General features: G+C 43.8%; 1 protein-coding gene across 1 annotated transcript; it reads left to right on the plus strand.

Annotated features, from left to right (window-relative positions):
• Positions 1 to 294: 294 nt before the first annotated feature.
• Positions 295 to 27,482, plus strand: apln (apelin). Its single transcript, XM_058075930.1, has 3 exons — positions 295 to 667; positions 22,277 to 22,449; positions 26,867 to 27,482. The coding sequence occupies exons 1-2, from the start codon at positions 601 to 603 to the stop codon at positions 22,441 to 22,443; spliced, it is 234 nt and encodes a 77-aa protein (XP_057931913.1). The 5' UTR covers positions 295 to 600; the 3' UTR covers positions 22,444 to 22,449; positions 26,867 to 27,482.
• The last annotated feature ends 458 nt before the right edge of the window (positions 27,483 to 27,940 follow it).

Consider the following 27,940-nt stretch of genomic DNA (forward strand, 5'->3'; position numbering starts at 1 on the left):
TTTGAACCGTGGCTGAAAATGAATCCTCTACTTGGATTCCTGGCCTGCTTGCATTAATTTCAAGGCGTTTCCAACAAAATCAGAAGCCTTCATGCTTCCTCTTCGTCTTCTTCTTATGCCTCCCCGCCTACCCCCCCTTTTTGCCAACTCCCAGCCCATGCACGCTTGCACGGAGGGGAGGTGGCTTGACCTGGAGGGTCTATAAGATACATCAGCCACATGACCAAGCAGCCTTATCCGGGGCAAGCAGGACTTACACACACAAAAGGCAGACCTGCCAGCTGACCTTCCAGCACTCACAGCTCCACTGAACTTGGTTGCTCATTTTCTGACACACACACTACACGCACACTACACACTACACACTACACACTACACACACCTCTGTGGGAGAGCTCAGATAAAGACCAGTCTTTGGAGTGGCGTCGTCACACAAATACAACAACACACTCAAAGAGCAGAGCAAACAACTTGCTTTCTTTCTTGCTCTCTCACCCTCTATCTCTCTCTTCCCTCCCATCCACACACACACACACACACACACACACCAGTACAGTATATCAGCGAGCGACTAGCGGTGAGCCAGAGGGGAGTGCAGAAATGAATGTGAAGATCCTGACGCTGGTGATTGTGCTCCTGGTGTCTCTGCTGTGTTCTGCCAGTGCTGGTGAGTAGAAGCCAAGAGGCGCCACTCGTGCGCCTTCTTCTTCATCTATTTCTCTGCTTGTTTGTGCTTGTGCGGTGCTCCATGTTGATGTGCGTGTGTGGTTGATGAGTTACCAGCATGTGTGGGCTCTCCAAAGGCAGCAGGAACAGGAGCACCTGGCTGGGTACAGTACTGCACTGCAGTGCTTCCACAACTTGAATGTGTTGTCCTGGCTTCTCGTGCCACCTTGTGTCAAGCAATGCTTGAAATGGGATTATTGAGCCGCTTATTAACGCACGGATGCACTGTTATGAAATGTGACGCCGTGCATGGGCACATGTTCCACCATCCTGGGAGTGAATCTCATTCATTTGTGACGGAATGATGATGATTACATTGATTGTGCAGCCGTGGTGATGGGAAGGATAATTGTTGTATGCTCGGGTTGAGGAGGATTCACTCCCATCCCGGATGGATGCACGGAAGCCTTGTCACAGTACATCCCCGTAAAGTGCTGCTATAGCCATTGTTGGACTACATATGGATGATGCACACATAATAGTCCCCAGAAGGGTGGCTTCTTTGGGGGACCAAGCCTGCAGATGCGATGCAGGTAACACTGTCTTGTGAAAAAACAACACTTGGGCCTTGTGTAAATGTCTGAGCCATTCTTTGGGATTATCACCTAGCTCACAGTTGCCGGTAGCACACACACACACACACACACACACACACACACACACACACGCAGGCAGAAGCAAGCATTGAATGATTCTATAGGAGATGTGATTGAGTCCACATGTCAGCAGGACTAGCAATGGAGCCTGGCTGTCCGTTGTGTTGTGTTGTTGTGTTGTTGTGTATCCATCCTCCAGAACAGCAGCAGTTCCCATGCTGCCGTTCAGTGACACACATGCGCTATTTTTGTACACAAAATGGGAAGCAATTATCTAGCATCACGGCCAGTGTCATTTTTCGCACCCCTGCGTGTGGCGAAGCATGTTCAGCACCAGCAGTAACGACGACGACAACGGGGGGGGGGGGGGGGGGGGGGGGGGACGACAAGGCAGTCGTGCCCCTGGGCTTTTTAAAGGGAGCTTATCCCTCTTAGTGTTTGTTCCAGTCATGCCGCTTATGTGCCTCTATACCCACCCACCCCCCGCACTGTATAGTATCCAAGCAAGGGAGAGGGGGCGAAAAAAGGGATGAAGGGAGGCAAGTGTGTTGCGGCGGTGGTGATGGGTGTGGGGATGGATGCTAGCTGGAGTGCGTCTGCTAAGCACAAGCAGCATGCGCCGTCGCGGGAAGGTGTCGGAAGAGGCTCTGCATGTAGGCAGTGGGTGTGAAGCCTTTTTATCTTCAGACAAACGCTCTTCCGACTCGCCGGGCATCTGTCTCGGGCATGTGCGTCTGGGAAATATGGAAGACGAGGAGCGAGACTGCCTGTAAGGTGCAGAACGCTGGCGTGAGACTGCCGTGGTAATGGTTTGGTTTATTTTCAACATGCATAGCAAAATGACATGCTTTCCATTCAACATGTGCGAAAAGGAGCAGGAAGAAGCAGAGCTTATTTAATTAACATTTCACCAGTTTGACCAGGTTAAAGGTTAGTTGGGATGGGGCTTTGTAAAGAAACGCTATGCTAGCACCTGTCTAAAAGCTAATTTTACATGTGGTTCCGACAGCAATATCAACATGTTGGACGATAATCCACACTCTTTATTGCTAACAGTTAAAAATCTATTCAAGTCAATGCAATGAAGTGAAGTGTTTCCTTTCGTAACCTCGTGCGTGGTACACAAGGGGAAATAAACGCTAGAGTCTCAAGGTAGCACTCCTTAAACCTTAATAGCTGAGGCTATAGACAGCCTCCTGATGTTGTTTTTATTCACTTCATAAGATGGAGGAGCTGAATTTGAAGTATAACAAGCGGTCAGCATCCAGCAGCTTTATCTATCTCTGCATGCGCTTTAAAATGATGCGATTCAGCTGGTTTGTAGATAGATTTGTTGTTTACAATAAAATCATCAGCAGTACTGCCTGAGCCGCTTGCTCCATTGCAACATTGGTTCTGTTACTGCTTGTGACATGGGCAATTGGACATCGGACAATATTCTAATTTGAGGTGGTGCAAAGTAAATGGTAAAATAGATACACATGCTAAAAAATGTAAGGGCCCATTTTGATATTTCTAACTTTGTAAACAGGCTATACGCAATCCAATGTAGATATGCTAGGAAGTTAATTCAACGCTTTTATTAATAGTATTTTCAAGTTTATTTTGCTGTTTGCTGTCTTATTTTTTTGTTTAATTGGATTTTTAAGATGTGCCAAGTCAATTAAAAAGATCCAAAACAGCCGCAGGCCATATATAGCCCCCTGGCCACACATTGGACACCCCTACTTTCAGTAATGTGTCACAGTAGCTGTGTCAAAGACAACAACAGGTTTCCCTTTGCTGCAGAAACGTTCTAAGCCCAAACGCTACAATGCTGAGCTCCATGATTTGCATTTTAGGCTCCAAAATGCTGTTGCCAGGTAAACTAGGGAATGGTCCCTTAGCGCAACAAGCCAAGCAGCGTGTAAAATCCAACATGGGTACACTAAAAAAGAGCTGTGTCCTTCTTTGTGTAATACTGCCATGCTCGAGCGGCGCACTTCAATTACCCATCCTTGAAAAGCACTCTGGCTCAAGAGTGGGCTCCAGCTTTAGACATGTGGTATCCATAATTCATCCCGAGGCCGATCACTCTTTCTCCCTCTGACTCTAAAGACGTAAACAGTCCCTGCTAGCGTCCGTCACAGTCGAGCATGCGCCATTTCTCTCCACCCCTAGCATAAAAACAATGTCAGCATCGTTCTTCTACCTGGCTTAAACAGGTGAGCTAGTCACCACGCACGGTAGTCGGCGTGCATGACAGTCGCCGTGCATGACAGTCGGCGTGCACGAGGCCCTGATGTGTGCTTCTTTATCTGTTGGAGAAATCCACTGCCTGGAAAGCGGGTGCTATCATGCGAGCTGTCAGCACTGCTATTATTGCGTATAAAACTTTGATGTATTGTTGTGGCTGGCTGCACGCATACGCACCGCACCGCACCGCACCGCACCGCACCGCACCGCACAATGCTCAACCGAGTGTTACGGGTCAAAGTAGAGCCAAAAAGACCCAGCGCTAAGTAACCAAGCAAACACCGCCTAGTCGGGCCTGATTGGTGATTGTAAATCATTATGCTGAGCGCTCTAATGCAAAGAAGGTGTTTGTGCCGTTTGGATGCGATTACGGTGAGCATGTGGAGAGAACAAAAGCACATAAACTTTTCCAGATGTCCAGGAATATCTTAATAAGTCTTGTATGGAAAAGGGTGGGGGGTCTGTGGGAATGTTAGCATGGGATTATCAGGGGGAAATTAAAAAGCCGTTTTTATTTTAGCACTAGTTCTGACACTAACACCGCCCAATGTAAAAAATGATGGGAGCCGGTAAATACATTGTATCATAAGTGTTTTGTAATTATTACATACTGTATGTGGTAAATGACTTATGGACAATTTGTTGCCAAGCCCTGTTGGTTATACTGAACATATGTTCTTGATGTTTTTCAATCTTATTCAAATTTTACACACACATATTTGTTAGTCCCCTAATGGTGTGTGACAAAATTCAAATTTTTGACAAATTTTGTAGAGTGTATATGAGAAATTTCAAGTCAATCCAATTGATGGGAGTATTACTAACAGCACCACCATATGGTGTATTTGTCATCAACATAATAGCACAGGCAACATAGTCATTTGCCATATTTTCAGCGGTATATATTTCGGCAGCGGTGCAGGAGTACACGGTCGTAGACAACAATGCATTCCACACATGGTGGTTGTTTATGGCCTAGTATAAGCAGCATAGAGATTCATCAACAAAACTGCCAGTTTATACAATATTATATACGGTTTGGCTCAAGTCAGACAGGAAAAATGTCCCATCAAAATGAAGCTATGGATGCCATTTTTGGACCGTGTAGAAATCTGAAGTAATATTAGAAACACACCGAATTTGAAAGTGGATCTCTACAGCTGCTGACACAATGTACTATTGTGTACTATTAATGTACTATCTACAATATCATTAAAAAGCATTGCTATCTTTGTTATTATAATTGTTTGCGCTTGGTCGGCGGGGCTAACAATCGCGTGCCTCCAGCCGTATGTCCCATTGTGGGCTTCATACCCAACGGGATGTTTGGAAGAAGTATAATGTATAATATGGTATAATATGGTATAATATGGTATAATATGGTATAATATGGTATAATATGGTATAATATGGTATAATATGGTATAATATGGTATAATATGGTATAACATGGCCTGACAGAGCTTGGTGAATGGCACAACTGCTCTGAAGCGAGCAGCAGTTAAGGGAGAAGAATCATTCTCTTCATTTAGTAAGGATATATAAGAGTAACCTTTGGCTGGTGCTGTTCAAGACTTTGGCATATGTGAGAGCCGAGCTGCCGTAATGCGATTCAGAACCACCTTTGAATGAATAAATCTACTCACTTAGATGGTCCCTGGAGAGCAGATGCAGTGGAGGAAGGAAAAAAAAGCAAAGGCAAGTAAAGAGAAAGACAGAAGGACTTGAACATAAAGAAAGGAGCACTGGGAGCCTGGAGCTTGTCTGATTGAAATATGGCACAGCTGCATTTTGCCAGTGGGGAGACCAAACTGGCCAGACCCTTAAAACTGGAAGGGCATAACCTGGAGGGGAGGGGGGGGTGTCCTGGCTAAACAGACCTCATGTGATCATCAGACCCTTTTCTTTAGGACCCCCTTACATGTTAATTAGAGCCAGATCCCCCCCCCCCCTTTCCCTTAAAGGACCATGCAACAATGAGAAGGTTTTTCCTGAGCCTTATACGTTTATAGAAGTAGTCCTGCTAGATCCAATTTCTGATCAAGATCTGAGCTGACACGTTTATGAACAAGAGCACAGCATGAATATTTGCCCTTTAGGAACACAGGTGCATGCTTAATTTAAAGACTGCTCAAGAGTGGCATATCAAGTGTGTCTTAGGCTGGCCACAATAAAAGGCCACTCCAAAAGTACCTGCTGTGGCCACCATTTGCCTGAAATAACATATACCCTGATAGTGCATCCCAAACAAGCTCGGTGGGGAAATGTCCGCTAAGCTATGCTGGCCATGCAAGCACTGGAATGGAATTGTGTACGGATCCTCTGTGCATTCACAATGCCATCAGTACCTTCAAATGCAAATTCAGGTGTTGTGGAAGTGGAGGGGCCAATGGTGGCAGTGGGGTGGTGGTACGGGCAGGCGTGTATATTATGGACAACATATATGTATATGTATATATATATTATGGACAACATATATGTATATGTATATATATATTATGGACAACATATATGTATATATATATATATATATATATATATATATATATATATATATATATATATATATATATATATATTATGGACAACATATATGTATATATATATATATATATATATATATATTATGGACAACAAACACAGGTGCATGTTATTGATGGTATTTTGAAGATAGCGAGCATGTTTGGGACGTATACGGTATTTGAGGCAGCAGATGCTGACTGTGGGTTATCGGACACCCCCGGACCACCCCAATACAGTGGCCTGTGAGGTCAACCATGACTAATAAATGCTTACTAACACAGATTTAGACAGATTTATGAACAATATTTGAGCGAAATAAGCCTTTTGTGTACATGGGAAAACATTTAGGGTCTTTGGAGGTCAGCTGATGGAAAATGGGGGTAAAAACAAGTGTTTATTTTTCTTAAATGTTGGAAAAGAACTATCCATCCATTCATTGTCTATACCGCCTATCCTAATTAGGGTCGAGGGGTATGCTGGAGCCTACCCCAGCTGACATTGGGCGAGAGGCGGGCTGGAAAAGAACTATATGTATTTTCAGTATCAACTAGATAGTCAGCTAGAATAACATGTTATATTGTTATACTATTACATATAATATTATCAACAAGTAAAACAAGTTCTTCTTTTCAATACATAAAAAATGGCAAAGGTACAATTTGGAAACGCTGCTCATTTCAATGTGGCACAAACTCTGGTACGAGAGCACCGTGAAGGGAAAATCAGTGAAAGATAAACTGGCCTCATTCACAACATGGATACTGGCTTGTTATTTTACTGTAGGTTGGTTAGCTGTGTGCTTGGTCCTGAGGTGATGTTAGATCCGAGCTTTTAAAGGAAGACTTTACTCCTCGACTCAACCGCATATTTCAAATCTGAAGGAGGAACTATAAAAAGTACATCGATAAAAATAAACTATAAGTAATTCCAGACTGGGGCTGCACGGAGGATGAGTGGTGAACCCCGCGATCCTGGTGAGGATAAGCGGTAGAAAATGAAGGAATGAATAATTCCAGACTGGACTGTGGATCACGTCGTGACTGATATCACTAATCGGCAAAAGAAGCTGATACTGAACAGATATGTCATTTGAATGCATGTGTCCTATGATAATATTAGGCATTCCTAGTAAAACAGCATGAAGAAATGACAAATATGCAAGAGCTGTCGGCTCCGTGTGACAGTAGCGCTCTTTACGAGTATATTTTACAAGCTTTTGGTGAAATCTAGCATATGTTCTTTAGTGCGCCTGCAACACCAGTATGAACAGCAACCTCGCGTACAACCACAAACCTTTTTGTGCCGCAAAGCTGTGTTGTTGTTCGTGCTTAGTGTCGGGACTACAATGAAGATGCCAGTAAAGAATGGAAGACGTGACTGGTGTAGTGGGATTTAGTTTGTTCCCATTATGACGCCCCCTCGGGGATACTGGGCACCTTGGGCAGCATGTTTCCATCACTGCGCTATTGTGGTTTCAAACTGTCATGTTGGCAGCGTTCTCACTATGAATGAAAGGTTTGGAAATTACAACTCCTGCTTCCTACACAACTGCGCCCCCCTTCTCCCCAGTCCTCCCCTCTTCCCGCCCCCAACATAGAAATCAGTCGCCGAAGGATTAAAATCATAAATAATTCATCTCCCTCCTTCCATTGTTTCATTGCTGTTCGCTTATTTTGCACATTTATAATCTTGTCAAATGTCAGATGGCTGCCACTGAATAATAGTGGGTGCTCGCCTAGATGCACAGGTGTTTCCCTGGATCACTACCGGGCCCCTTTCCAGTGCAAGGGAGAGGTCTTCCTTGCACCAGATGTTTATAAAATTAGCAGAACAATCCATAAACATTTATCCGCATAATGGAAACAGTTTATCTAAGGTGGTTCACTGAAGTCATCTTCCATGCCCATCAGTCATTCATTTGCATTCATTTGCTGGAGTCTTGGGGGAACTGGAGCCTATCCCAGCTGACTTTGGGTGTCAGTCAACCACGTAGTGCCAATCCTATCAACCAACAGTACTGCCATATTTAGTACTTGGTAACACTGCCACCAAGTACATGCAGGTACTCCACATTCCTCCCTCCATGTTGCATCCAGGCTACGTGTCCAAGCCTATAAGTCACTCACGGGGCTAAGAGGCAACACCATGACGCAACATCGCTGCTATTTCCTGTCATCACCAGAGTATACAATGCAAGGCTCCTCCATGGAGACATTTTGCTCCTGTTTTTCTTCCATCGTTGGAGAAGGCAGGTTCACAACAAAGGGGGAGCTAGGAAGGTGATGATGATGATGATGATGATGATGACACAGGAGATGAGAGGGAGAGGGCGGAGGCGTTCTGTGCCCTTGACATGCCATCTTTAAAGGATGCTGGCCTCTCAGATACTGTTAGAAATAAAGGATGCGGTAGGAATCCACTTGTGGACATGAAGGTCTAATCCACACTGAGGTAGCGTGTGGAGATAATGACGGGACTGCAAGGTAACTGTTTCTACATCTTCCACATACAAAATAAGAAAGTATACTTAAGTGTCAAGGGTACAAAAAGCAAGCGACTGGACCCCTAAAAAGTACAAAAGGTGATTTTGACCTTCCCCAGGAAACAGGAACCTTCGGAAGACTGATGTGTGTTCGATTGCAGGGTCTAAATTTAGCTCCAGGGTAATACATCTACCCTCCAAAATGTCCCTGATTGGGAAATAGTGCTTTGGAGCGAGGGTAGGCATTGCGTTTGACCTGCAACAGTCCACTTGGGATTGTTTTGATTCAAGACATCCTTTTATGACCACAAAGCCTTGAAGGAGCAGCCCATGACAAACAAACAAAAAGTCCGATAGGTTGATATATGCACTTAGTTGACAAAACTGCAGGGCCCAGTACTGGGGACAGCTGGATTGCATCTGGGTTGTCACTCCGCCAATTACTACGTGATGCCGTCATCTATCAATAAACACACGCAAGACATCCACCTAAGCAGAAGGACATCAGCTAAAAGCTCAACAAAACCAAAAGCACTTCAACGTCATTCGTCATCTGCTAAACCTCACGGAACCGGAATATACCCAGCAGCATAAATACCTACAATTTCTCATCTACAGTAACCACCGAATGGTGGCTCCCCTGGTTTGATACCAAGATGATCCATGCAGACTTTGTAGATGCAAGGATAAATGCAGTTTATTTGAGGAAAGGCAGGACTACTGTAGTGGTTCTGACCACATCAAGAACTGGACCATCGTCACGTTAGTTGCGTCATTGTTGTGGGAAAGCTTTTCTTCCAGGTACTTTTTTTCCGCGTTTGTTTGTTTCGGTTAAAACCAAACACAGACCATTGTTGAAATGCTTGGTCACATGACAAATATGTAACGCCCCGCTCTTTTAAAGTACATTTTAGATGCTTTCTGTGAAATCTAAGCTGGTGAATATAGTAGAAGATGAAGATAACATACATAGTCAACCCAGCTGATGACATTTTAGTTTGGAATATTTGAGTTACGAATGCTGCCCGATCTATTCCTGACTTGATATGTTCTTTGCTCCATAGGCTTTGGTACCACAACAATAATATCAGTGTTCACGCTAAGCGAACTGCATCTGATCTTTTTGATCTGAACTGATCTTTTTTTGTGTGTTGCTGCATGTTTGAGTTCAGGAAAGCTATGAAGAGTTACTTGAGAGCCCGAGTGTCCGAACCCCCCAACCCGCAGTAACCTTGTAGCCACAACTTCACCCCTTCAACTAGGAGTGTGACTGCGAATAAAGCGACAGGCAGTGGAGTCGCGAGGGGAGTCGGGGGCTTCATTAGCCGGCTCAGTGCTGCTGCCGGCGGCCCTTTGAACTGGCGGTGCTCTGATCATAGCCAAGCACGCCGTCTCACACCTCATCATTTCATACGCTCGCTAATTCAGTCCGACTCAAAAAAAAAAAAAGGTGCACTTGCAGAAAGTAGCGGGCGGCCGCTTGTTTTTAATCTTCTCTGAACAGTCAGTGAGAATCGGGAGAAACTTTTTCGGCACTTTGCTTTCCTAATAAGACAAAGGCGGCCTTGAGCTGGGGCCACAAGCGATGCATTATGGCAGTGCAACAATGCTGCATATCAAACAGCCCTCAGCCCAAATCAAAGCAAAACAAGCCTCCTTGAGGCAGAGGAGGATGTTCAACATCACGGATCAGATGATCGTACATTCAGACTGAAGACGCTATGAATGTAGAACATGGATGAGCGTCATTGTTTTTGCTCCAGCCTTCACGGTGGCTGCCATGGTAACGTGGTCTGAAAGTCAGCAATCGGTACCACTTCCTGCCAAGGCCCAGAAATACTCAGGATGCAGCATATCTGACACTAAATCTGGACTTGCGAAGGTCCCATATGTACGGGATGAATGAGTACGGCGAGGCTATCAGGGATCAATGAATCCCACCATGTGATGTTGCCACAGCCGCTCCAGCTTCCAAAAGGCCAAGAGAATGTTTGGATTGTTCTCGCACAATTAACACATCACCCCGGCTAAATAATCCCTGTGATCCTCTAATGTGCTTACGCCGTGGCGAGCATCTCTGCTCCGTCTGGCTTGTCTGTGGTTACAGCACACGTCTTTGGATTGGTCAGCCGCTCATCTCCTTTTACTGAATGAAGGAGGAGACGACACAGGATGAAGACGGCGTGTTGGCTCCTCCGACGTCATGGCAATAACCATGGCTACACCCTCCAGGGAACTCATGCTTCCTCTCCCCAGCTAGGGCAAATCGTGTTTTGCTTACCCAGAAGGTTTGCTCATCGCCATGAGATCCAGGATCCAGCCAAGGGGAAATGATGCTCTCTATTCCGCTAAAATGCACGTGTCAAACGCATAATGTTGTTTAGTCATTGCTGAGAGACAAGCATTCAAGCTTTGTGTTAAAAATAGATGATGATGATGCTGCTGGTTCTTAACCAATCAAATAACACATGCATCTCATTCAGCACGGATGAGGCATTACTTTTCTCACTTCCAACTCTTTCATTGCAAAATACTGGACTCTTATTGCAAGGAGTTGATAGTATTGTTATTGCAAGCTTGATATTGTAGAGCAAGGTTCATTCATTCTTTCATTTTCTACCGCTTATCCTCACAAGGGATAAGGGGGGGTGCTAGAGCCTATCCCAGCTGTGTTTGGGCGAAGTACACCCTGGACTGGTAGCCAGCCAATCACAGGGCACATATAGACAAACAACCATTCACACTCACATTCATACCTATGGACAATTTGGAGTGGCCAATTAACCTAGCATGTTTTTGGAATGTGGGAGGAAACCGGAGTACCCGGAGAAAACCCACGCATGCACGGGGAGAACATGCAAACTCCACGCAGAGATGGCCGAGGGTGGGATTGAACCCTGGTCTCCTAGCTGTGCGCTAACCACTATACCACCGAGCCGCCCCTAGACAAGGTTATTGAACCAAATTGCTCCAGACGATACTGCAATATCACTATTCAAAGATCCTTTGAGTCAGGAGTACTCGGGTGGTTTTAAAGTGACAACGAAAAACGTTGCTATTTCCACTGTGAAAAATAACATTGAAAGGCACATTGTTAGATGTGTGCTAGAGTATTGAAATATTTAGCGTTATTAAAAGTTTCCGCCACTTCTAATGGGTCTGGAGGAGGCAGAGGAAGTGGAAGCGTCTACACTTGACATTCCTTGTCATTATGCTCCAGTTGGCTGTGAGGTTCTGATGTCCATCCATCCATTTTCTATGCCACTTATCCTCACTCGGGTCGTGGATGGCGAGAGGCAGGTACACCTTCAAACGGTTGCCAGCCAATCAAAGGAATTTCTGTTGTTTATTATATATTTTTTACATTATGCCCGCTTTTCCTGGAACACTCAAGGAGACATAGTAAGCGACTTTATCAGAGGCATCAGCAAACTTAGTGGGACAAATCTTTCAATACTGCCCCCCCCCCCTCGCAGACAGCAATGAAAAGTCCAAAACCTACAAGACATTGGAGCATGATGGCAGTAAGCTAGGCTAGTACAGAGGTAAGTCTTAACTGATGCACTACCGCAGTGGCTAATGTGACATCAGTTGAGGCTATGAGTTGAGGCAATAAAGCATAGCTTTCTCCCCACAACACAATATTAGTGAATGTTGTTGTTGTTGTTGTGTATATTTGAATACACATAACATCAGTTGAGGCTATGAGTTGAGGCAATAAAGCAATATTAGTGAATGTGTATATTTGAATGTCAAATTATGGATTGGTGTCACTTGTCTTTTGTGTCAATTGTGAATATGTCACTTTCTTGGCTTTGCTGTGAGCTCATGGCTGCATGTGTTTGAATCTGGCTTCCGCAACGTGTTGTGGTCATGACACCACAACCAAGATGGCGTCAGTTCATAAAACTTGCTGGGGGGAGCATGGCCAATTACCGCTTCATTTCACTCATTATACTCATTATTATCCATGACAGCAGGACGTCGGAAATGTGGTCATACAAGCACATTTTTGTTTATAAAACACTAAAAACACAAGAAAACTATCCTCCATATGGGACAGTATATGACCATCTACAGCAGGGGTGCTCACACTTTTTCAGCATGCGAGCTACTTTTAAAATGACCGAGTCAAAATGATCTACCCACTACAAAAATGCAAAACATCTATTTATTTTCAAATGTATTGAGGATTATTTGTACGTACAATGTATGTTGATGTACCTTACATAACCAAATGAGCCAATATTGCAAAACACACATAATTAACTATTAACATTTTTTGTAATTACCTGAGTTTACTTTGATGACTTGCACTGAATTGAACCAGCCAGGGATGCATAGTCCGGACAGTAGCTGCTGATAGCCAGCCTCAAGCACACTTCCAAATGTTTATCAGTCATGGATAATATCCGTATCATAATATCCGTATAATATTCCATATCCGTATGGAAGTGATATGTTTTTTGCCTTTTTACTTGGTCCAGTTTTTGCCTTTTTACTTGGTCCAGCTCCTTCACTCATTTTAGTGACCATAAACTTTAGCGAGGGCTTAAAATCTGACGCAATTCGCCGACTAGCTTAGCACTTTGCATCGTTGTTTACGCATGAGCGGTGACCTAAAGGTCAAATTCAGTTGTCATCTGACTGGTTGTCCTGTATGTCAATCAAGTAACGGGGATGGATGATAGGCTGACATCGTAAGTTCTGCTGCACTTAGAGACGTTGTTTGATTTGATTGGTCGCCCGAAGGGCAACATTCAGTTGTCATCTGAATGGCTGCCCTGTATATCAATCAAGTGACGGCATTGATGCTGGGATGATATTTTTTTTTAATGTCACGCCGCGATCGACCAGCGATCGACCAGTACCACCTCCGCGATCGACCGGTAGATCGCAATCGACTTAATGAGCACCCCTGATCTACAGCATCAATTCAGTTCTTAAGGATCTTCCATCAGTGGTTCTCAACTGGTTTGGCTGTGGGACCCACTAGCACCCTTCAATGATAACTGCAGATTTTGGGTTCCTAAACCTCAAAGCTGAGTTACGCATTGTTTGAAAGTGTTGCAAAAGCATTGTGGAATTTTGCATTTGTGCCGCTTGTGGAATTGAAAATCTTTGCTTCGTCAACATTGACGTGCTAACATTCATCAGCTAGCACCAAATGGCTGGAAAGTTGCACTGTTTTTATCATTCTCAGGGATCCCTGATAAGGACGAATTCTCAAATGCGTCTTCTAGAACTTGTGGCGTTTGTTTGCATCTGTACCATCGGTTGGCGAGGTGTCAGATAAGCACAGCCGAGAGATGAAACGCTCAACCAGCAGCCGTTAGATTTGGTCGATGAGATTGCAGCACAGCCAGCGATGAGCCAGATGGATAAACAAACAGGTAAAAGATGTGAGAGGAGAGGCAATCAATTATAGAATATCGAACCTAAGCGTGGATTAAATGTCGGGGGAGGGTGGGGACGTAAGCTCTGAACACAGCGCGTCTGTGTGCTCTCACCGCCATTGTTCCCTCGTGTAAGTTAATCTCCTCTGCTCTAATGACAGAAAAATGCGTTGTTGTCGCTGCGTTTACGAGCGCAGACGGAGGTTATGTGCTTGTTTTGGCAGTCGCTTGACACAAATCAGCTTTACGACTATTCATAAGCGGCTCCCAGCCTCGTTGGCAGTACTGGGATGTACACGGGTCGCCCTCGGCCTGCAATGAGGGCAGACTGAAGTTTTTTTTTTCACCAAGATGGTAATGCTCCAAATGGTAGATTTTATTCAGACCAGTCCAGGGTGGACCCCGCCCCAAAGACAGCTGGGATAGGCTCCAGCCTACCCATCACCCTAGTGGCGATGAGCGGTACAGCTGTTTGTAGTTTCCCTAGCCGGTACGGGCATGCCAGTCAGCAGTTGAAAGCAAAGAACTCCTAAATAATGAAATTAATTGGACTAAATGACCAGCCTCTACTGTAGAACGGCATCAAACTACTCTCACATCCAAACTCTCATCCAGACGTCTCATCCTCTTTAAGTTTCACAAATGATATATATTCTCTTGGAAAACTACGTCAAATATATTTGTGTCTCATGGCGATGATGGTTATGGTTTCTTATTCATATCACATAGCCATAGCATGGGTGCAACCAGGAAAAAAGTGTGTGAAATGTCCCCCCTCCCCCCTTTATCTTTAATTACCTATTTTTTTACCTCCCCCTTGGCAGTCGGCGGACCTTTGAATTGTCCTTACTGTCTCTTGCCAATAGCACTCATCATAAATACATTTTAAAATGTATACTTCATCTATGTGATTGTCACAATTGCCTGATACACACATACACAAATACTCACTGGCATATAGACACGCGCGTGGATGTGCGGTTGTGTGTGTGCGCACACAAGTGAGTATTTTGACACAATATTGTAATTTTTATGCAGATTTTATGACTTGAAGTTGAATCAACCTGAATGGCGACTGGATTTAAGCATACCAGCTGATGTGCAGATATTCATCTCTAGGCAATACATTTCATATTATATAATAATGATAGATGAATAAATGCAGGACATTACATACATATGATGCTTTTTGTGCGTTTTTGCAGGAGGTCTTGGACTACGGTTTTGCAGTAGTCCATAAAAACAGCACAGTACTCCTGTCCTATCGAGGTCCAGTGACCATCTTTTTGACATGAAAACAGCAGAAAACAGCAGAAAACACACCAACAACACACACACACATATACTATACATATATATATATATACGTATATATTTATGTATATATATATATATATATATATACATAATATACATATACATATACATATATATATATATATATATATATATATATATATATATATATATATACGTATATATATATATATACATATACATATATACATATATATATACATATATATATGAAAGATCTTTGAATATTATTTTGCAGCATGTCCTCAGAACCAGCAGACTGCCCCTGTTAGATACCAGATATTTTATATTCTGGTTGGTCCCTATGATTTCCGCATTAACAGAATCACGGACAGAATCGCAAAATTGAATCTAAAGTAAAAAATCTGAAAGTAAAAAAATGAATTAAAAAAAACAAATTTCACAGGACACTATACCTTATAGAACATCATATGCTCCATAATTTGACTCCACATACTTGTATGCTATATTTTATATTTTTCATAGCAAAGTATGGGCTGTATATCTGAAAAGGACACTGGAGGTAATATAACTATTATAATAATAATATAAGTGATATTGCCCAGCATGTGATTAGAAAAGCAGGCAGCTCATCATTGCACTGTCAGAAAGTCCCTGGCCGTCCTTCATTTGCATCCAGCCACAACACCCAGCAGGAGCAGGAGCAACATCCAGACATCCCCCATACATTAAAGTTTCATTATAGAGTTACCAAGTGGGCGAGTTCACATTTGGTGCAAAGAGAAAAAAGGGGGTCCAAGGTCATCACAGAGAAGCAATAACAGCCTTGCTGTCGTCAGACCGACGTTATCCTGCTATTTTCCTCAGTTAGCAGCTTAGGGGCGGCATGGGTATCTCTCATGGGAAAAGATTAAAGAAGATACAACAGGGAATGGATCCAATTCCAAGGAAATAAGATGGCTGAGATATCTTTGTTTATGGAGATGAAATATGCATTAGCCCGGGATGTATCTGCCATGGCAACAGTCAAAAGGTCTATATGTGTTCCGCAGAGCTGTCCGTCACAGACAGTATGCCACATTGCAACACTTTCCCAGAAACAGGCTGAGCGAGAGTTCATCTATGCTGCCATGCCTTATCACGGGGCTGCAGTCTATTTTTAGCACTTGTTATTATACCTTTCTGGACGTTTTGCCACAATGAATTGATTGAGTTCGGGCGAGATGCTCCAGCACGGGTCGCCGACAGGCTGCCATGGCGGGAGACGACTGGATTGTCTCATTAAGGACCTGGGACATGCCGGGATGAGCCACCAGAAGGCCAGCAGATAATACCCAACATTCACAAGGCACTGAGGTCTGGACCGAGGTCTGAACCAAGTCCAGAATTTGGATTTCTGCAAAAAGTCTGCTAGATTTCACCAGCTATCACCAGACGGGCACATGGTGGCGTTTTTAGATATTTTGTAGCTATAGTTAAAGCTAGCAAGGGATCTGGAGAGTTAAACTAGTCCAAGATCTGAGTTTGAGGTACTACCCCAAACCCATCCTAAGTGCAGTTCCTGATAGCAACAGTTTGGCCTGGGTTGTAAGATGTCTCTAATGCTAAGAGTCCACTGGGCCGGCGCCAGTTGGTACCAGTTCGCGCCATAGATTATGTGATTGGCGCATAGTGGCTCGCTGTGGCGCCCAAGTTGTTTCCATGTTTCCATGTTGCTACTACGCGCCAATCACATAATCATTTGCGCGAGCTGGCACCAACTGGTGCAACTTGGCTCGCGCCATTGCATTCCATTGGATTCCAATAGGCACATTGTTTGCGTCATTACATTCCAGTGGATTCCAATAGGTGGACTGTTTGCGACATTTGGTTCCACTTGGTGGACACTTCAAACAATGAAACAGTCGGTGCGACAAGGATTGTAACATTTTGACATTTTCTTGCCGCCAAACTCCATTTTTGCCGCCGTTTCAGGCCACCATGAGCCAGTTGGGAGGCAGTTTGAGCCACTGCACGCCACTGGGCATCTTATTGGCGACACAACAAATTGCATTGCCGCGAACTGGTACCAACTGGCGCCGGCCCAGTGGACTCTTAGCATTAGTTGTGTCTGTTGGGTTTGTTATAGGATTTCCAAAATTTCCATGGCTGGGATTGTGGCTGGTGTTTAAGGAACCTTGGGATACATAGTTGCATTACTCACAGAAATCTGCCAGGTATCTTTACCAGGCATCCCCAGATGGACTTATGATTGACTGTGTTGTTAGTTTTTTTGGTGATGGGTGCTGAATACAAGTTTGGGACTCTTAACTATTCCAAGATTTGGAGTCCTCTTTTGGAATATTCAAACACAATGCCACAATTCCAATGCCAGGATGACAAATACTGATAGCTACTGTTCGGCCTGGGTTGGAAGATTTCTTTATCAGTTGTGTTTGCCATAAAATATCCAGGATTCTCATGACTGCTGTTGCTGCAGGTGTTTAGGGGATTTGAACCCAGGGATACATAGTCTGAGGGGGTAAAACTGTCCAACATTTTTATTCACACAGACACGTGTTTTTACGTCCTTTGTGATCATTTCTGGTGTGCCTCACGCAGGATCGTCTGAGCCTCTAAACTAGTCCACGATTTGAGATTCCCTTAAGAAATCTCATAGAAAAAACAGAGCATAAGGCACCTTTGACTACCCCCATCCCAAATCCATCCTAAATGGGTTCCATATTCATACCAGTAGTCCTGTGCTGGAAGCCTTCTTCGGTAAGTTGTGTCTGTTTTGTTTGTGGCACAATATCCAAGAATTTCAGAGCTGGTTAGAATCCAGGGACGGATAGTCCTGGAGACTAAGGGTGTCCAAAATTGGATTTACACCAAATCAATTGGGATGGTCGGCCCGGATGGACACATGACTGTCTTTTTAAATATTGTGTTATAATATGAAGTGTGAAGGAACTTGAAGTCTGAAGGACTACATTTGACCAAGATTTGTCTTGGAAAGTACTGTGTATTCAGGCACAAATTCCAAATCCTAATGAGGTTCTATGCAGCTACCATCAGGCCTGGTTTGAGTGACTCTGTAAGCCGTTACGGAACAAAAGACGTTAAAGAATGTTGAGACTAGTTATACTCAAGTAAACTATGAAGTCTGCCTGTTGTGTGCCTAAATCCTACATCTCACGCCCAAAGGGAAGGGCAAAATCCCTCCAGGATGCTTGATTCAGCCTTAAAACCCACCCAAACAAAGAGCGCATTAGCGTTCAGCCTCCTGAATTGAAAAGAAATGAGCAGAATATCTTCAGAATGTCTGAACGTCCCTCTTTCACTTTGCGTCCAAGAACAATAACAAAAAGGATAACGTGCAGATTAAAAGTTCCTCTGGGGCAAAGATTGGGCTTTAGATGAGGAAATATGCAATAGAGATTTTTTTCCCTCTCTCTCCTGGTGCATGAATTAGCACAGTGTTCTACCACAAACACAAATATAGCGTGTAATGTGCTTGCTGAAGGGATTAGCGTGGAAATGGAACTGGAGATGTCTGGCGTTTCAGGGATAGCATGTATGGATAGCATGAATGGATAGCATGTATGGATAGCATGAATGGATAGCATGTATGGATAGCATGAATGGATAGCATGTATGGATAGCATGCATGGATAGCATGTATGGATAGCATGAATGGATAGCATGTATGGATAGCATGAATGGATAGCATGTATGGATAGCATGTATGGATAGCATGAATGGATAGCGTGTATGGATAGCATGCATGGATAGCATGTATGGATAGCATGAATGGATAGCATGAATGGATAGCTTGAATGGATAGCATGTATGGATAGCATGAATGGATAGCATGTATGGATAGCATGCATGGATAGCATGAATGGATAGCATGTATGGATAGCATGCATGGATAGCATGAATGGATAGCATGTATAGATAGCATGAATGGATAGCATGTATGGATAGCATGAATGGATAGCATGAATGGATAGCATGTATGGATAGCATGAATGGATAGCATGTATGGATAGCATGAATGGATAGCATGTATGGATAGCATGTATGGATAGCATGTATGGATAGCATGCATGGATAGCATGAATGGATAGCATGTATGGATAGCATGAATGGATAGCATGTATGGATAGCATGAATGGATAGCATGTATGGATAGCATGAATGGATAGCATGAATGGATAGCATGTATGGATAGCATGAATGGATAGCATGTATGGATAGCATGAATGGATAGCATGTATGGATAGCATGCATGGATAGCGTGTATGGATAGCATGTATGGATAGCATGTATGGATAGCTTGAATGGATAGCGTGTATGGATAGCATGCATGGATAGCATGTATGGATAGCATGAATGGATAGCATGTATGGATAGCATGCATGGATAGCATGCATGGATAGCATGCATGGATAGCATGTATGGATAGCATGCATGGATAGCATGCATGGATAGCATGTATGGATAGCATGCATGGATAGCATGCATGGATAGCATGTATGGATAGCATGCATGGATAGCATGCACGGATAGCATGAATGGAGCCAGCTTGGTCACACAGTTCACTTGCCATTGAAGTGCTTTCTTTTTGACTCTTTCCAGAACTCATAGTATCCACCTCGGAGAAATTGGAGAGGAGTGTGCAGGATGGAAATGTATCAAAACAAAAGCCCCAGAAGTTGCACTGGCTTGGAATTTCTCACACAGCTCAATGTGAGAAAACTCCCGCAGTAACTTTTGGGTGTTTAGCCAAATCCAAGCATATGTCTGGAAAATCTGAGCAAGCTTGTCTAAAAAAAAAAAAAAACATGGCTGCCACTAAATGATTTGACAAGTCCATAAGTCCTTGACTATTTGTCTACCGATGATGCAATGTTGAGGATATCTGTATTACATGTATGCTTACATGTATGCTAGTGTTACACACAGCGACAACATTTGGTGACAGTATTAGTTGAAAGCACTGATCTATTTTTAGTCACATGATCTAAGGATCCAAGGGTGGTCTGCTGCTCTCCTCACCTCTGTGGTCCACAGGGTGACTTATCTCCAGCTGTGTCCTCAAGCCAGCCCTTGTAAAGCAAGCAGAGGTCAACACTCTTTGGGGAACTCTAAAAATGGAGCCAATGTCTGCCTGCAAAACTGAAATGTCATGACCCCGTGTGAGGGATGTCAATCAGATGCTTTTTTTTTCTTGGATGATGCCCACTCTGAGTTTATACTCGCTTCTGAAAGGGAAATGGAAGTACTGACTTAACTCACATTTAACTGGAGATGTGGATCTATGATCTCCTAATGACAAGACACACGAGACACGGGGATATTCAACTGGCGGGCCGCTGGACACATATGTTTCATCAGACTTGTTAAATAGTGGATCTTTGACTAGTGTTATTGAGGTTGGTCCTCAAACACAGTAGCGCTTCTGTCATATTGAGGATCTTTAATGTTTTTTTTTTTGCAGTGAGTCCCTTAAAACAAGAGAACACTATTTTCTGATCTTTCTATCATTATATTGTATAATAATGACAGATGGATAAAATGCAGGATAAACGGTATCACAAAGTATGCTTTTCAGTCTTCTTCCATACACCGAGGACCCGATTTATTTAGTTCGTTTTTTTTGGAGTGGGACTTGGACTAGCATTTTTGAAGTTGGTCTTCTGTCATATAGAGGACCTTTGACCATCTTTTTTTGCAGTAGGTTCTTCAGAACTTCAGACTGTCCTTGTCATATGTACTAGATATTTGATGTTCTTCTGCGGAATTGGAATGGAATTGATTCAGTCAAGATGCAACACATAAAACATCCGCAAACAGACTCAACTGGTGTGGTGACGGTGGGCATCAACCTACTTTGTCAAGTCCGGTTTTCAGCTTCGTGCTAAGTGTCTGTTCACATGAAAAGGTGAATTGGACGCCATATTCCAGCCAGTGTATATTACAAAAAGTAACTTGGTAATTATTATGACATGGGTGTATTATGAGGAGTTCCCAGGAGTTCCTTATGACCACTAAAAGCAACACCAACAGAGATTAAGAGGTCTCTCTCAGACCGCTTCATCGTGATGCAATCTCGTCACAAACACAAAACCGCCACCTTCCAAACTAAATGTGTGGAAATGGCGACCTGAAACACCGGCAAAACATCCTCTCCTATGGAGCGTGGAAGTTTAGTTTAGCAGAGCATGCTGGTCAGGCTGTGTGTATGTGTGTGTGTGTGTGTGTGTGTGTGGTTGAAGCTGTATGAGTATGTTTATTCTGTGTTGTATTTTACTGCCTGTTATGCAAATGAGTGTTTTACAATGCCTGTTGACGTGCAAGCTGTGTGTGAAATAAGGATGGAATAAGGAAATAAGGAAATAAGGATATTCCTGCTCCAAGCTCGTCTTAACCACCAACATTCTCAAGACACACAACAAAACTTTCAACAAAGAGCGCTGTTACCAAATACTGTTTAAGGGTGTCATGAAAGAATAGCTTACATTAATACCTGAATTGTCTGTATTAAAAATCCCTTTGACGTGAACAAGGTCTTTCTTTGCAGTAGGTTCTTAAAACAGCATGGTGCTCCTGTCATATAGATGATCTTTGACACTCGAAGCATTTGCACCATAGGGTCTTAAGCGAATCAGGGCTAAGTGAGAACATCTGGGATCACTCTTAAACACGCCGGTGTTCACACACAGTTCAAACAGTCACACACACGCTGGCTCATCTCTAATCTCGGACCAAACACGGCGATAGGATGCACCTCGGTGAGGTTCCGTCACGGCGAGGTGTTTATAATCTGAGTGACCGAGACATGAAACACAAGGGACAGGCTTGCTCTGCATTATGCTACCAGCACGCTGACTTGACAGACAGTGATGCTGGGTGGGCTTCAAACAGCCCACACACCCACATATCTACACACGTCTGGTGGTGCCTCATCCATTATCTGCTTGGCTTGCCCACACTCCCTTGTTGAATGGAAGTCTTTTTATGCATCTCAAAAGGACTTTCCTTTCATCTTCCAGGTCCGATGGCCTCCACGGAACATGGCCGAGAGCTGGGAGAAGCAGCCTCGGTGAGAAAACTGGTGCAGCAAAACCCCATAAGAGCCGGTCAGACCCACAGACCAGCCGGCTGGAAGAGGAGACGTCCACGACCCCGTCTTTCCCACAAGGGGCCAATGCCGTTCTAGAGCAAGGTGAGCTTCCGGGACAGAAGAAGATGCTCGGAAAACTTCCTTGCGTTGAAATACACTCCCATCAAATTCAGGATCTTTGAGTAGTGTTTTTGCGGGACACCCTGAAATCGCCAAATTGCTCCTGTCTACTCTGTAAGGGATCTTTGGCGAGCGGATTACAAAGGATGTTTCACTCCTGTTTTTGCAGAAGTACCTTAAAATAGCCAAATTCCGAATTCCGAAATTCCAAAAAAATTGCTTAAAAAATATTTTTTTATGCAATGGTGTGAACACACCCAACACAACTGCAGCACGCAGACTACACAGCAATCAAAGTATCAGATGATTACTTACCAACATACTCTACATGCAAAACTATACAAACCGCAAGGCATGCTGGGTAACATGCACCTGACATACAGGGCAGCGGTTCTCAAGGTGCAAAGTACATTCACAGACGTCAGGTCATTACCGTTTTTTCTGCACTATAAGGTGCACTTTCTCAAAATCAACGATGGCCGTTATAATCCGGTGTAATCACGTGCACAGAGTTCCAAAGTCTGAAAAATGTTGTTGTGCTTTGGTAAGTGCTACGCTTGATTGACTGGAGTTCCCATTTGCGGTTGACAAAGAGACGTAATATGTAATGTGTAATATATGTAATATATATGTAATATGCTGGCAACAATAAACCAATCAGAGAACATGACGTACCACATACGTACAGTACATGGACTCACGTACCGCCAGGCCTCCGGGGCTACAAAACAACATTTGCCATTTGTTGACTTTTCTGTAGGTCCTTTCATAGGACGCTCCTGTCTTATGAAGGATCTTGGACTGTTTTGTAGTAGGTGCTAAAAAGGACCAAGTTCTTCTGTCAGATAGAGAAGGCCCTGAAAAAACGCAATCAGGCAACATTTCTTCGTGTTGAAATATTGAGGCATTCTCTTCAACTTCAAAGTCCAAGTCTCACAATAAGACAGGAAAGTCAGTATTGAAATAAATGGAAGACTATTGTTGACTTGTTGAAAGGCCAGCAGATGAATGGACATTGATTGTCCTGTAGCTCCAACCTTTGAGGAGATGCTTATTGTTACAAACTTAACCTTTGGGTCTGCTCGGCTGGAATAGATAAGTTCTGTCCGTCTGATGAAGTCAATTAAAGCCCTTTAGCAAAGACAACACCTTCTGGACTCTGGTTTCTCAGCTCCACTCTCGGCGCTTTAGGACAATGTTTGGCTTGTCGTCAAGCAAAACAATCCGTGGTGTGAAAAAGCTTTCATCGACAATCCGAGACAATATTTGACTTCTCGACTTTTCACAGTTTGATTTTCTATGCCCAAGCAAAGCAAACCTTGTGCATTTCAAAAGAAAACAGATGAGGCGTCAGAGAGAAAGTCAAACATGATCAAGTGTACGTTTTCCATACATTTGTACGTGTGTGCATTCAGAAACATAAGATCCATTGAAGCATCTTTTCCAAACACGCAGCGAGACAGGGGAACTCTCCCAGACACAATATCCCGGCAGGATGCTGACCTGCAAAGGGCCGCCATAAATTCAAGCCCAAGTGAGACCGGAGTCAGCGAGTGTCAAGGCATGCTTTGTCAGTTTAGGGGAGAGAAAAAACTATCAAGGCCGTACAAACTGGGAGGAGTTATGGTCTTTGTTTTTTTCTATTTTGGAGTTCTACCGTACTTCCTTTTAGCTTTACTCATGCCTTCAATTGAGGAATCTCAAGGGCGCCAAACAATGAGTGAGGTCAAAGAGTTGCAGGCAACATCGGTCAAATGCCAACACAATAAGCTCGAAAAGGTTCTCAAACATCATTTAACATCCCACTCTGCTTCAAGTCTTCTCGTTCAAAGGGGACGGAGTAGTGTAGCATTAAGTGGCTATTTAGCCTTTGGCCTTTCCACTTTGGGTCAGCCTACTAGTAGTAAGTAGTACTACTGTAAACATCAGATACTAGAGATCTCAAACTGTCCAACCAGATCCAAACCAAGAGGTTGTGCCATTTTAAAAAGACACAGAAGGTCAGTTATAAACTGGGCCATCAGAAAAGTATTGTGATTTAAAAGGTCCCCTACTATGGCAAATGAACTTTTAAATGATGCCCTTAAATGACAGCGCTTCTCAAATAATAGGGGGGGGGGGGGCTGGGTTTGCATGAGTAGACTTATGTTGGAAATTGCTCATGTTATTAATAATTGTGCTAATCAGGTCATTGTAGGTAGAATGTTGGTGCCAGCAACTCATACAGGTCCTATATCAGGTCCTCCATACTTCCCTCCAGGAGGGGCATGTTAAACGTCTGTCCCTTGGGAGTAAAATACTGCCTAAATACCACACCCCCCTAGAGCCTTTTTATAAGCACAAATAGGGAGATCTCAAAAATGCAACAAGATTTTGGAGAAAAGCTGAATAGGATGAGAACATGGCAGTCAGAAGCCCATCAGACGGCGAACGATGGCGTGGCTACGATGAAGGATGATACAGTAATATGGGCGTGGCAGTCAGTGAGGGACAATAGGATCTTAGGTGGTGAGAAGATGCCTCAGGAACGGAGGAGAAGTGTGTCGGTGCCCATTTCTAAGAACAAGGGTGATGTGCCGAGCTGTGGCATCTCCAGAGGTATGAAGCTAATGAGCCATACCAGGAAGTTCTGGGAAGAGTAGTTGAAGCCAGACTAAGGCCAGAAGTCCGCATCTGTGAGCAGCAGTATGGTTTCATGCCAAAAAGTACTTCAGATGTAGTATTTGCTTTAAGAATGTTCATAGAGAAGTAGAGAGATGGCTTGGGGCGTCCTTCCAGCATCAGGGTCGCCACACCTCCAAAACACTATAGTGGACCTCTTTGATGTTTTAATTAGTTTATTAATATGGCGGATGGGACCCTTTACAGGATGTATATTATTGAGTTAGTAGGTTGAGTGTTATTTTGCGGCATCTCACCATCCTAACATTTCCGATACGGCCTGGGGCAACATAGCGGGCTTCTCATCCTGACATGTTCCAGATGTAAGATGAAAGATGTCTTCTTGAGCTCCGCTCCTGCACATTCAAACCCTCGGTTAGGCCCGATTTGATAAAAAGCCCAGCCGCTGACAAGACAAAACGAAGACAGGATATTACAGATTTGAATGCCGCGGGGAACATTTCTCAAAGCTTCCCTCCAGAGCCTACGTGTGAAAGCCGTGATGGAGTCTTCCATAGAGTGGGTATGACCTCGAGCTCCTACAGTGAGATCATCCTGAAGGTCCAAGCCAACAAAACAACAATGGAGATCAGATACATGCACGTCAGTTCTCTGGGCATTACACGAGTACAGAAATATGCCATCTTGAAAGAAACTAGGCCCTTATCAGTAAGGCACCATGTTTTCATGCAAATCTCAGGATGCTATGGCAGAATGGGAGGAGATAAAACACCAACGATAACAGATTTCCTAAAGGACAAGAGCTGATCCAGCACAATTGAATAAAGTCGGGTTTGTGTTCCTTTTGGGACTTATATACGGTACAATTGTTTTTCTATCAAAGAACACAAAATCAGGTCGGAACTTGTCTGTGCAAACGTTGACATCACTTTTTGTGTAAGATCACACGCAGAGCGAAGGCCTTACTGGACAGCTCGGGGCGACTGGTTGGTTTATTTGCAGTTAGTTTACTAGCAGTTACTGACAGTTGACTCATTTCCCGTATTTACCGTTTTCACATGTTACCATTTCCTAACACGGCAAGAAAAAAATAAGCAAGAGTGATAGTAGGGACAATAGAGTTTGTGGATCATTTATTCAGTAATGGAAGAAGTAAACGGAGTCAAATAGACAAACGATGACACGTAATATCTTATTAAATAATCTGCCAATGGCAGGGGACCAGTCCAGGGTGTACCCCGCCTCCCTCCCGAAGTCATCCGGCACAGCCTCCAGCATACTCCCATCACTCTAGTGAGGATAAGCAGCATAGAAGATGGATTGATGGATGATTAAATAATAATATAATATATAAAGAATGATGCTTCTCTGCGCGGTGTGCGCGTGGTTAGCATGCAGGCTTCACATCTAGGAGACCCGCGTTCAATTCCACCCTCGGCCATCTCTGTGTGGAGTTTGCATGTTCTCCCCGTGCATGCGTGGGTTTTCTCCGGGTACTCCGGTTTCCTCCCACATTCCAAAAACATGCTAGGTTAATTGGCCACTCCAAATTGTCCATAGGTATGAATGTGAGTGTGAATGGTTGTTTGTCTATATGTGCCCTGTCATTGGCTCTTTCTCCATTTCTGCTCAATATTTGCTCCAGCTACAGAGTTACCTTGCTTCAATCAAACTACAGTTTATATACAGTATATATATATAGATCTATTCGATATATAGATCTACCCACCCAAAAAGGGCACATGTCCAACACTTTTCTGTTTTGTTTTTTTTGCAGGCACTGCTTTGAGCGCCCTCCCCCAGGTTCTGATTTCTATGCTCTTCCTTTGCCTTGGGGGGCCTTGCAGCCAAGGGCCTACGCTTGCCCTGCCTGAAGAGTGATGTCCATAGCACCTGCTGGTTCTTCAAGCAACTCTGTCCACAAGATTTAAGAAAAAAAAGAAAAATCAGGACAAAGCCGCTCAACCCTCCGCTCTATACGGAGGAATGGAGGAGGGCCGTGATGGGGGGGTTGGGGAGGTATTGAGCCCATGCTATAGAATTCTATCCCTTCTGGATCTCTCTCTGTCTTCTCCAAAATGTACCCCCCCCCCCCCCCCCCATCATTTGCTTTATACACGCCGACACAGACTTTGCATGACATGTGGCCGAGAAGGAGCCCGATTCTAAACTCTGTGTCGCTCAGATTTAAAGTTACAGGCAGCCCCCCCCCCTCATTTGATAGAAACCAGCTTTCAATAAGTGAATATACCAATTTCAACTCAAACTTCATTTTTCCCACATGACTTCTCCAATTGAAGCATTGCACACAGAATTTGTCCAAATGTCCACCTGTGCTACTATTTTCCTTTTAAATATATAATAATATACCACATGGAAGCATTCTTATGAACCGCTAAGTTGGATTGACTTGAAATTTCTCACACACAGCGTAACTTTAGGGTGTTTAGCCAAATCATCATAAAATTTGGTACGCATCAATTTGGGCAAGATTGGTTGAGAAATACGGCCAGCCTAAACCAAAACCGCCATTACTTCTTAGTAAGTGTAAGTGTAATATTTTGACCCAATAAACATTCATTCATTTTCTACCGCTTATCCTCACGAGGGTCGCGGGGGTGCTGGAGCCTATCCCAGCTGTCTTGGGGCGAGAGGCGGGGTACACCCTGGACTGGTGGCCAGCCAATCACAGGGCACATATAGACAAACAACCATTCACACTCACATTCATACCTATGGACAATTTGGAGTGGCCAATTAACCTAGCATGTTTTTGGAATGTGGGAGGAAACCGGAGTACCCGGAGAAAACCCACGCATGCACGGGGAGAACATGCAAACTCCACACAGAG

This window comes from Doryrhamphus excisus, chromosome 6, assembly GCF_030265055.1.
Source record: "Doryrhamphus excisus isolate RoL2022-K1 chromosome 6, RoL_Dexc_1.0, whole genome shotgun sequence".
Taxonomy (NCBI): domain Eukaryota; kingdom Metazoa; phylum Chordata; class Actinopteri; order Syngnathiformes; family Syngnathidae; genus Doryrhamphus; species Doryrhamphus excisus.